This window comes from Berghia stephanieae, chromosome 4 (assembly GCF_034508935.2).
Source record: "Berghia stephanieae isolate SIO BIC M18660-M18661 chromosome 4, UCSD_Bste_1.3, whole genome shotgun sequence".
Taxonomy (NCBI): Eukaryota; Metazoa; Mollusca; class Gastropoda; order Nudibranchia; family Aeolidiidae; genus Berghia; species Berghia stephanieae.
The window spans coordinates 12,482,586-12,495,004 of NC_088363.1; the positions used below are offsets into that span (position 1 = coordinate 12,482,586).

The window sequence follows — 12,419 nt, forward strand, 5'->3', positions numbered from 1 at the left end:
AATGTATCTGACCACGTTCATCATTCAAACACTGAGTTGGCCTCAGATCTAGAATAATAAGTAAATTTATTAACAGACGATTGGTTCAGTGCAGATTAGACATTTCAACCGTAAAGTATGAAAGTGCAAGGAAAACTGAAATGCCATTTAAACCAGATAGATTTCTCACGTGAACACAATATACCCTGAGATATATCAGATAATGTATAATTCTCCCAATTCAAATATTCAACTGAACTCGCGTCAGTCCGTTGAAGTCTATTTTGACTATCTGATATTTGAAGGAGAACATTTTCATAGAATAAAGTCTTCGTGTTAATGATGAACGCTGTAGAGAATCTAGATATTTTGTATCAAGTTGAGTAAAAGTAAAAGGAGACCACTGGGAGTGGTAGCAATATGATTGAGAGTTCATAACATATACAGAATATTCCATACCGTAAGGTACTCACAACACATACTATCAATCATAAAAATATATAAGGGTCAATCGTAAAGTATGCAAGTGCAAGGAAAATTGAAAATAAAAGAATAAAACCATGGCCTATTCATATTCAAATTCAATCAATACTCTGTAGAAGACTTCGATCTAATTCTCCTTCAAATATTTTTTTACAATACAACTACAACACCGTGAATTTCTTTTAATTGCTCATCTACTCCACTATGCACTAGATTAACTAACATGTTAGTCAAACGCTCAGAAATGAAAGCATTCTCAATGACTTGTCTCATCAACTTGATTGTTTAATGTATGATAGCTTCTCTTGACAACAGAGAAAGCTGTCGCAAAGGAATGCTACTTGCACTTTGATTTTGATTGGTCAATCTTATTCCTATTAAAAAGTTTCTCGACACTCTGAATTTCCCTTATGTCACTTCCGGTAACAAGAAAAAAAATTCTAAAAATTAAGATGGCGTTGCAGTGTCTTACCACAGACGTTCTCAGAGCCTGGGAAAAGGCTGGAAAGAGCGAATAGTATGTCCCATTCGACATCATATTGATTTATTAACGTTTAGAGGGGTAACTGTGGATCATTTGGTTGCGACCATATCAAGTTTTTTCCATAGCACTAAGACTCATATTCATATAGTGTTGTGCTTGCCTTGCATGACCCCTCCTCGACACTTCTTTTCTTCCCTCTACTCTAGACTACATACAAGGGCAAGGCTTGCCGGATAATTTTTCCATCTGCCCTGCTTTCATTCAAATTTGAATGAAGCAATTCTGTTGAAAAGAGGGAAATTAGATGTGTATATTCTACGCTGTTAGAATGCTGAAACATTAGTAAGGAGTTCAACAGAACGGAGTGTCGACGTACACGGACACGGTAACTTTAGGCAGTTTAGTGAGCAGCAGCATTGGGAGTAGGCACTTGCAAGAATTTTTCAAAATAGTGATATCGGTATTAATTTAGCGTAGAAAAATAAAGGGGAGTGAAACATTTACAAAAGTGAAAAAATTATCGCTCTATCTCAACTAGTTAAAAAGTTATGACCTTTTATGTGGTGAAAAATTTCTATAGAAGCTTAATAGGAAAATACCTAAAAGTGTCTACCCATGTGACCAAAACACAGCAACCCAATGGATAATCAAGTATAATTCAGAAACGGCTTCAGATACAACTTTGAAATTTTTACATGTGGTAATTCAACATCTCTGTAATACATTGCAAACAGAAAAATAATTATTTATTGAGAGATAAAGGTATAGTTTAGAGCTGAAACAGCTGAAATCAAGGAAAAATAGATCACGACATGCAAATGAATGACCTATTGGAATTTTGGAAAATTCGACAATTAAATATTTATTCACATGTAGATAGACCAAATACACCACTGAATCGGCGTCATTTAGTTGTTCACTTTGAACTTTTCAAAATGAAAATAGACCTCATAAAAGCAGAGATATGGACTGATAAATGTTTGAGGTGGTGTATTAGTGTTTAAAATGGTCGAAAATAGGTGATTTTAAAAACTTCCGCTCCCCCGTTCCCCTAAATTGGACAGACGTCCGTCAAAGGATGAAAAACGTCAAAATCAACAGTGAAAAATCAATCGGAAAAAAAAGGATGAGAATTGTAAATTATAAAATGAATGCATGGACATGAAAACGCCAATTGATTGAATAATTTAAAACAAAAATAACTTCCATAAATGGAATATTTTGTAAGATATAAAGATGTAAAGTTTTGATGTGGATTGACGAAGTTATCTCTCAAACCCAGCAGACGACAGGAAGTGAATCAGTATAAGAAAATGGCAGCTTCTGTAAACAATCGAGGCCAATTACTGTTTTTTGGGGAGCTGTAACTTTTGAGTGCAAACATATTTTGCTCTGAAATTTTTAGAGAAGCTACTTTGATATGTATCTCAGAAGGACTTTTTTTTATTAAGAAGGACCATCTCTGGTTTAAAAGTTATAAGCTTTTAAACACATATACTCTCTTTACGCGAAGATTTCTCAAAATCATGATATAGGAAGATAATAATATTAGCATCATTGTATGCAGAATTTTATGCCCTTTCCAATGATATATAATACATGCCATTTCATTCCACTGAGAAAGAAGAATGAGCATTTAAAAATCACTCCAACATTTTTTCCCCTCAAAAACGGAAACAGAAATCCTCGCCTGTTTTCAACTCGCGAGAGCTACTTCTTGCAAGTGCCTATTGGGAGTCAAATTGTGACCCAACTCGCCCATAAGAAAATTATGACTGGAAATTGCCGTTCGCTTTTACCAAAAGTTTTAGGGGGGTTCAATTAAAGATTCATATAAAGTAAGAGGATTATCACATATTTTGGTTACTAACCGGGCACCTAGCCTCAGGCACGTAGCCTACACACTACACGGTAACATTAACATTTAAATTTATGGTAACCTTTGAATCTCGCCTTTAACTTTAACTTTAAGGGGTTAAATGGGAGACCTTCCATAAGCTACTACATCCCAAGTATTCTTGTTCTAGTAGGGGGTTTTGGAGGGGGGAAACTTTTTTTTTAAAGTCTTCCCCCCTACACTCTAGAACTTCTTGGGAGGGGGGAGACTTTAAAAAAAAAAGTTTCCCCCCTCCCAAACCCCCTACTAGAACAAGAATACTTGGGATGTAGTAGCTTATGGAAGGTCTCCCACAGAAATTCTAAATGCATGTAACTCACACACTTGAAACCAATGTCATAAGAAAGAGCTGGCAACACTGATTACAAAGTCTATCTTGATAAGAAATTTAGTTACGGCAGTTCAAAATCTGCAATTTCAGACTGATTTTTACCCCAAAATTACCATTGGATAGTTGTGAGCGAAATCACGTGCTGTTACTGTTAATAAAAAATGGTTAAAACAGTCAATATGGAGTTCTTATTATATATTGTATGTTCGTCTTATCGAGGACAATGCATTTACTAGGTACTTTGGTAAAAAATTCAAATTGGATTGAGCTCAATGAAACCTATATCATTTTAAAGTGCTTTTCAACACGATTCTAATGATACCAAAATTGTGAAAATCAGATAAACAGAAAAAAAGTTATGTTAGTTTAAAGGCTGAAAAATGGTCTTCTATTTGCCTTTGTTATTTACTGACGGACTTTGTGACCTGAAAATTGTTGCATTTCCGGTAGTAACCACCATTTGGATTTCAAAACTGGTCTAAAATGGCCGCTAAGATTTGAGTAAGGATTTTACTGGAACGAATTTCATGGATGCGGTATACAACTTTGCCCTGAATTTAATTTTATAAAAAAGTTAAGATGTTAAATAAACGTGCCAGCATGAAATTCTGATTTACCAAGTTCTAATCTTTTAATTATCCAAAGCTAAATTATACCCTATTTTATCCATAATCAAAAGTTATACTAAATTGTCATTGATTTTAAAATAAACTACACCAAACGATAGAGTAATTTCTCCTGAAGAAAATAAGACATCAATCATTAAAATCTATCCATAAAGAAAAAATCTATGGAACTTTTTCTGAGACCCATCACTCAAAAGTCCAAAAAATCGGGTCACAGCCACTAGGCCATTTATCGGCTCCCTGCTGGAGGGCCAAATGGACGTTTACCAAAGTACCTACATTTACATTAATAAAGAGGAAGATAAACATTTCAAAATAACACGTTATTACATACTATGACGCAAATGTTACATAATAATAAAAAACTCAGCTAGACGTAAGAAACAATTTGCTATATCACTTTTGGATTTATCCCCAATATCTCACTGAAACAATTGCAAATAATTCCCGTCTTTGATAATTATTAAGGCTAAGGCCTTTAGAATATGGATACAAATGATAACAAACATATCTAAATATATGGGAAAGAAACTTGATGGCAAAATTAAATTAAATTAAAGCAATTGGTATTTTTAAAATATTGATATTATTAATATCGGATTTCACAAAGAGAAGAAATATACGAACTTTTAAAACAAACTATAACATGCTTGTAAAAAAAGTTGGAAAGTATATATTCAAAATAAAAACATAGTGAATAATAGTACTGAAAATATTATGGACTAAATTTAAAATAATACATGATAACTAGATTTAAAATATCGATATCGTCAGGCAGCCATGATGAGAAGATAATGTAAACATGGCATTTCGGCGCAGAGTTAAAAAGTATCTGCGCATGGATATAGAGCCCTGAAATTTGGCATTATTCTAAAAACAAGCATTTTGTTTTTTTAACACACTCTGTAAATAAAAAATGCATTTGAAAATTGCCAAATTTTAACTTCATATAACTTCTGGAATTTTTAATGGATTTTTCCTTAATTGGCTCCATTTAAAATGAAATTGAAAGTAGATGAAAATAATGATACCAAAATATCTGCGATATTCCTCTTTATAACGAAGTTATGCATCTATAATTGAACCCCCCCAAAACTCGAACGGCAATTTCCAGTCACAACTTTCCTATGGGCGAGTTGGGTCACAATCTGACTGCCACTGCTCACTAAACTGCCAGACATTAGCCTGCGATATCTTACACCGAGCGAGACCTGGCCTGTGTTGTTTTCCGTTTCGCCGAAGCCGAAACACCCTCTTCCACTCCAGATCCACTAACTTCCACTTCTTGTATTATTCCACTGCACTGGCCTTTCATGTCCAATGACCCAATGCTAGTTGTACACTTTTCCATCAACATTTGTCTTACTGTAATATGTTTTGTTTTATCTCACTGTAAAGTGCTCAGTGCCATTTATTGTTATTATTTCACTTGTCTTGATTTTGGTTCTGCTCAATCAGTCTCATCATTTGTACATTCAAGTGAAGAGAGTCAACTACTTTGAACACTTTGCTAAAGTTGATTTGTGTGTGTGTGTGTGGGGGGGGGGGGGGGGGGGTGTTTGGGAAAAAGAAGTAGAAATGACAATTGGGAGGGGATGAGAGAGATTGAGTATGAGTATTTTTGTGTGTGTGATAATGACAACGGTGAAAGTGAAAGTTTGGATGGGGAGGAGAGGTTTGTGTTAGGACATTGATTAATCTTGGATATAGAACATCAAGCACTGTACTATGTATTTTCCTGAAATAAACTTTCACAAAATTGTTTTATATTGCAGGACAGCCCTTTTGTCCTTTCCTAATCAATTTTGCTTAAGCTTTTTAAAAATATATTTATAGCACTCATATATTTATATTTATAGTAATCCACTAAATGTGCTCGAAGCGTTTACAAGAGGTCCCAAACCAACAGCAACATTTAAAATCATATGCAAGATATGAGGCCTGTCAGATGCTTTACAAAAAAATTTTTCTGACAGACGATAATGAGAGCTTTGTAAACACATACAGTACAGTGTGTTATAAACAGCAATGCATAAAAATGTGTGCCAGGTGTTCATTTTACATCTGGGTGCAAAGAGAAAATGTGAATAAAGTTAAAGACCTTTTTCCAAGGACTCATTTTGGTCAGAAGGTTGCCACTAGGCCACAAAGCAGACGCGATGCTTTTACAAATAAAATCATTCAGTTCAGTTTCTTTGTGATGGTCTTTGTTCTGATTGTTTAAAAAGGTTATTTTCAAAAGTATTAATTGGATATTTTAAAAGTTTTTGTGAAAACATTTCAAAACAATCAATTATTGACGATATGTAATGGAAATCAAGATGCTGTAGTATGCATCAATTTGTTGATATATTTTTGTTTTTCAATTTCCAGTTCCAAATTATGCAGGAAGCTTTATGACAAAGATCCGTCCAATAGCGTGCAACAGCAGAAAAGTCTAAGAAGGGCACTGTATGAATTGTGTCGGGTTGTCTGCAATGGCCAGTTGAAAGTCGACAGTGCTGTGTCATTCTTGGTTGATTTGAAAGTGAGTGATTGTATAGTCTTTTTACAGATTTCAACCTGATGATTTTAGTTCTCACATTTTTTTAGAAGCCTTAAAAAGACTAATTTGTCATTATGAGAGCTTTGTAAACACATACAGTGTGTTAACTGTTATAAACAGCAATGCATAAAAATGTGTGCTCTTTGTTCTTATTCCTTTTTTTCTTTTTTTTTTTTTTTGGGGGGGGGGGGGGGGGGGGGGGGATCAGTGAGTTAAAGAGAATGACATTGTCAAACAAAGAGGAATTTTATGAGTGTAATTTAACAAACTCTATGTTGAAGTAATAAAGTATAAAAGGGTAATCCTTGGCTTCTGGTTAGACATTGAGTTTACTTAACTGAAATAGATATATTAATATGGTCCACCAAGTCAATTTTGTATTGAGCTAAAAATCAAAATGATAAGATGATGGATAAGTGTTTGGGAATTTAAGAAATAAAACTCACTGTCCTCTGTGCAGACATTTATTTTAACTGAAATGTTATCGATTAAGCACAAAAAATCAATTTTAAGCATCAGGTTAATCACGACATAATAATAATATGGTTTTGGGATTATTGGTCACATATTTTGATTTTGTTTCAGGATCACATTCCTCTGCTGCCAGGCACACTTGCAGATGTCCTGGGCATTGTGGGTAAGTTGTAATCAAAGGAAGCTATCATTCTTATTATTATTATTTGCATCATTCTTTAATCTAACCTGTATTTCCCAATCTTGAAAAAGTTACTTTTCATTAGATGTTGATGGTATCTCTCTGAGTGTTATAATATGAGTGTACAAGTACAAAGGACAAGATGGCTCTTCCATAATTTTTCAAAACGTTTATGTCACTTTCTCACGCTTTTTAAAAAATGTCCAAGCCAACCACTCAATGTCAGTACTTCATATTAACCCTTATCAACTAAAAAATATGAAATCAGTAAATAAAAGAGGGAGATTTAGTATGGTAAACAATGGTATCAAAGTAACTTTTGGGGGATCAATTGGTCTAGTGTTTATCTCCCATCTTGTTGCTAGACAATTTATATATTTATTAGATAATTATGGTTTTATTCATTTGTATTTTCACCAGGTTACAATATTTTTACGTGACAAGAAAGATGGGAATCAGATGATCAGTTTAATTCAATCTGGCAATTTTCTGTTTCCATCATTTTTCCCAACAAAAAAAATTAATTGACTGTCATGGTTTCAATGACTCTGCTTATTCCGTTTCCATCTTTTTGTTTGACAAGGAAATATACATATTAGATGATCATGGTTTCAATGGGATTATTATTCTGGGTCTTGTGTTATTTGATTCCCATCTTTTTACTTGACAAGATATCTGTATATTCCAGCTGCTCTCATCCAGCTGAGCGCTTGTGTTGCAAAATTAATCAAAATTCTGAGATGACAATATATGTATGTTTTATAAAAAGCAATCTCACTTCATACGCAAGTAAACTACTGTGCTTAGGACTTTTTTTATGTCAACCACTTTAAAAATTAAAGTTACATATTCATTTCTTATTACTTACCTGAGATACATTCTGATTGTACAAACTGTAAGACTCTTCATTTACTCATTTCAGAAAGGTGCTTACCTCTCCTAAGATGACTATTTTTGCAAATAAAATATTTTTTCGTTGTGTTAGTATAAGTACATTTCACAAGGATTAGTTGGATATTTTTAGAGGTTGAGAAAGAAAAAAAAACACTTTAAATCTATCAATTATTGTTTACTTTTCAATGTTTTTTCCTTATCAGATGTTGAGAGCAGCTGTACTGATGATGTACCACGTGAAAAGTTTTTGTCTCTGGTGACTGCTCTGAGGGTAAGAAATATTTTCTCTGTTGCAAACATGATGGGAGATTCCCCTTGTTTTACAGGGGTAACTGATTTCAAAATCATTCCACTTTTGAATTGAAACATGGATCCAAACTGGTTTACTGTTCTATTCTTATATGTCTGTGCAGAGTTCTACAATGCCTGTGATGCATTCCTTTTTGTACTCAAGATAACAAACTTTATCACCAGAATTTTGTTCATAGCCAGGAGCATTACAAAAATCCATGGAAATAGTTATTTGGGATTGACATTTTAAAAGCAGCCAATTCCTATTGCCCAGCTATAAGTTATGATTTTATTGTCGTATGTCTGAGCACCTGACAGTATGTAAATGCTGTTCAAACTAAATGCTAGAAAGAAATGAGTTCTTTATACTTTTACCTAATGTTCATGATTCGCATTTTACTTTGCAATTGGTATGACATGCCTTATAATTACAATTTCATTTAAAACTAACTTTTGTTTCAAAGTGATTTATTTTTCATTATTTCATTAGAACACCCTGTTCACCACTTGTCAATGGAAATCTTTCATATTTTATAATGTATTTATAATGGAGACTTGCCACAGATTTACCAACCATTATCACATTGGATGTTTTGGTGTGAAATTTGGTCTAAAATATGAATCAGAATCAGAACATTTACCACAACTACAATATGAAAAAAAATGGAATTGACCAAAAGGTGGAATCATTTTTTGGAATCATTTTGGTACTCTTTTAACTTTTCAACATTCATGGGATGAGAAATTATGCATTTTGTGTGTCAGGATATGTCTCAAATTTCTGCCACAACATAGAAGAAAGTAAAAATTCGTTTGAAATTTCATTGATACACCAATTTTTTAAAGGCAATATTTCTCTACCTATTTTAGATCAGAATATTTGAATTGTTACTCCTTTTATGTGAGAAGAGATAAAGAGATCAAGATCTTGAATTTTGTAAAGAATGGGGGGAAAATCCATTTATTTTGACATTTGCATATTTAAAAATGTTTCCAGCAAATTGTGGTTCCAATAACTTTGCTAAAAGAGCGACTTGACCAAGACTCCCTGGAGCAGGCCGGCCTTGTCGGTTCCCAGCTGAGTTTCAACCAGAAATTTGTCAAGACAAAGACCCGATTATAGTAAGTGGCTGTAGGCCTTGTATTTGAACTCATTTTATATAAATTGCTTTCAGTATTGTCCCTCGTCAGTTTTCCCCAACTTTGCTATAAAAAGTCCATGAAAAATGTATAGGTGCCACCCACATCACTCATTTCAATTCTCAATGTCCATGACCTTGGACCTCTTAATGATTCAAAAATGCTTTTCAAAACATTTCTTTTGATATTGCAAAAGCATCTGCAATTGTTTTCCACACAATCTTAGTGCTATATTTCTCTTTAACCAGGATGGTGTACTCAATAGTATTTTCATCTTAGTTGTCTGTAGTTTTGTTGGGAACAGGAGGGTGGAGGGGGTGATATATGGATTCATGGATTGACTTTCCTTGTTTTGCTTATTTGTTTTTTGTTTTTTTTTTAAACAACAAAAGCTGCAATAAGGACTAATTGCTCCCCTATGAATGCTTTAATTTAATTATATATATATACTTTTTCTGTCATTCCAAATACCAGCTACAAACAGCAGAAGTTCAACCTTCTACGAGAAGAAAGTGAAGGCTATTCCAAATTGATGACAGAACTTAATCAAGACATTACCGATCGTATCACGTGGGAACAAGTCTTGGAGAATATCAAGTCTCTCATTGGTAATTGGACTTAAGTTAATGAAACAAAACAATGTTTTATTTTTCCTTATTGAAATGAACATGATTTACATTGACTTTGTCTTCATGCCAGAAGTGTGAATTCAAGGTTACTTTAAGCTATGCATTTCAAATGGTAGTATTCGGTCTCTGTCTTGTCATGCTCTGGGGACATTTCCCAGGTTGTTCACTGAATTATAGATAGGAATTCCTGCTAAAGTGGGATTCAGAATGCTGAATATTTTCTTTTCGTATGTGGTTCAAATGGTTAGAAATCAAGATTTTATGTACTTAGGGAGTTAACACCATAACCTGAATGCATCCTATTATATTCAATTTAAAAGGGGATCTAGTCTTAAACTTCCTTCTAAGATGCTATATCGCATTAACCCACAAATGAAAAATGTTTTCAATTCCCTCCGATTTTTATTATATACTAAAAAAATAAAATTTAAGCTCAATAACAGTAATATATATTTCAAAACAAGTTATATAATTTTTACAAAAAATTTGAGATATGATCCATAATTTCTCTTTTATATCCCTTTTAGATGCTATTTCATTTCTCTCGCTCTGTAAATGTTATTTATAATTTTCATGTGTGATAATGGAAGAAGCCCTTCCATGTTTACCTTTTCGTTAGTATTAAGCTGAATCACACTATTGTTATGCAGTTGAATTACCTTATTTTTTTTATTTCTCCTCCACTTAGGCTGTTTTGACCTTGATCCCAATCGTGTGCTTGACATTATCCTGGAATCATTTGAGTGTCACCCTGACCAGGATAGCTTCTACATCAATCTCCTGCGTGCCTACATCATTGACAAGTACACACTGTGTCATATATTAGGCTTCAGGTTCGGATTCAAGGAGGTACGTTTTAGGCATAGTCATGGTGGGCAAAATGGGGAGCTCTTCAATGAAAATGGGGGAAAATTCATAATGATTGTGGTAAATTGTGCTCTACATACCGTTGGGTTGTTTTTAGTAGAATACGGGAAGGTGATAAGTTGAAGATCATTGCATGCTCTTAAAGAGCCAGAAATTCATAATGATTGTGGTAATTTGTGCTCTACGTACCTTTTGGGTTGTTTTTAGTAGAATACGGGAAGGTGATAAGTTGAAGATACATTGCATGCTCTGAAACAGCCAGAAAACACAACAAAAAGTGTTTACAGGAAGACGTTTTGTTATTTTATTCTGCCTCGCCTCAATGTTGCAGGGGGGGGGGGGGGGGGGGGGAGATAGAGATTTTGGCTCTTATGCTAGTGCTAGAGTGCTGAAACATACAAAGATATAGGTGAAGCTTGAGTTTTATTAATTTTTCTTTTGTTATTATTTTATTTTGTTCTTCCTTACTGCCACAAGTGATTTGGTGACAGATTGTATTGAAGGAAAGTACTTTTCAATAGACAAGTGTCCTATTTAAAGGGTAGCATATAACTGTTTCTCTCCTTTGCATGCTACACAAACTGAGGTAGACTCAGCTGTATGTTTTAATGAGGGTTTTTTTTTTACAATAACTCTTTAAGCTTCCATGTAGAAATCAGAGATGATTTATTTTTTCCCCAGCAAACTGCTGATTGGACCACGCCAAAGTCTTTATTCCGATGTGCTGCTTTGTTGTTGAAGCATGGGCTCATTGACCTCGATGACCTCTACCCATATGTAAGTTATGCATTATTTTAATTAGTGAGTGTTGAATTCAGACGTGCTTTTTACTACAACAAACAAAAACATTGGGTATTAAATAGAATTAGTTTTCCTTTTCCAATTGCAGTTTTCAACACGCATGTTCAATTCAGTAAGACTTGTAAAAGAAAGTTTGATGTCATTGCACTTATATTCAGGACTTGGACGTTTTCTTTAACCCCGTTGAAGTTATGTAAAGTTGGTTAGTGTAAATACATTTTTTCTCCTCTGAGAACTATAAGCTGGTCTGAAGTCTGCTTTTTTTTTTTTTGTGTGTGCATTTTAATAATGATAATATTAATAATAATAATAATAATAATATTAGATCTTTATTGTCCATAAATATGGCAATTTGTCATTTAATTAAACTTGTTATAACATTAAAATTCAACAGATATTTCACTTCTTACTTCTTTTTCTCTCTCTATCTCTCTTCCTCTCTCATTATTATTCTTATTCCTGTTTTGTTTGTACCGTTGTTGTTTTTTGTTTTTTCGCTCTTTAAGCTATATAGGTTGAGGCTTTTTTTTTGTTTGTTTGTTGTTTTATTTAATTTATTCTATTTATTGTAGTTCTTATTTTGGAATTATTTTTTTTCCCTCCATGTTATTTCTGTCAGCTTCTGCCATTGGATTCAGAGCTGGTCCAGTTCCATAACAAACAAGTGTCCGATGCCAAAGCCTATGCCAAGAAACTCAGTGCTGTCATCCTGTCGGACAAGAAAGAAGAAGACAAAGAGAAAGACGACACCCAGATCATTGATTTGGTGAGAGGAGAAAACATTGCATTATCTCATT

At 33.7% G+C, this 12,419-nt stretch overlaps 2 protein-coding genes across 8 annotated transcripts in view; one reads left to right on the forward strand and one right to left on the reverse strand.

Moving 5' to 3' along the window:
* Window positions 1-790, reverse strand: part of LOC144970039 (cytoplasmic dynein 2 heavy chain 1-like) — an 85,515-nt gene extending 84,725 nt beyond the window's left edge. For all 7 annotated transcript variants that reach the window (XM_078909234.1, XM_078909232.1, XM_078909228.1 and 4 more), the window contains exon 1: window positions 686-790. The gene's annotated coding sequence lies outside the window, so the exon portion shown is untranslated. The remainder of the gene's footprint in view (window positions 1-685) is intronic.
* A 111-nt stretch (window positions 791-901) lies between these two features.
* The window catches only part of LOC144970046 (THO complex subunit 2-like), a 47,439-nt gene continuing 35,921 nt past the window's right edge, over window positions 902-12,419 (forward strand). Inside the window, 9 exon segments of the mRNA XM_078909241.1 lie at window positions 902-979; window positions 6,174-6,327; window positions 6,931-6,982; window positions 8,098-8,165; window positions 9,183-9,307; window positions 9,800-9,933; window positions 10,643-10,803; window positions 11,503-11,598; window positions 12,242-12,388. Coding sequence (XP_078765367.1) covers window positions 915-979; window positions 6,174-6,327; window positions 6,931-6,982; window positions 8,098-8,165; window positions 9,183-9,307; window positions 9,800-9,933; window positions 10,643-10,803; window positions 11,503-11,598; window positions 12,242-12,388 — 1,002 coding nt within the window. The 5' untranslated portion in view covers window positions 902-914.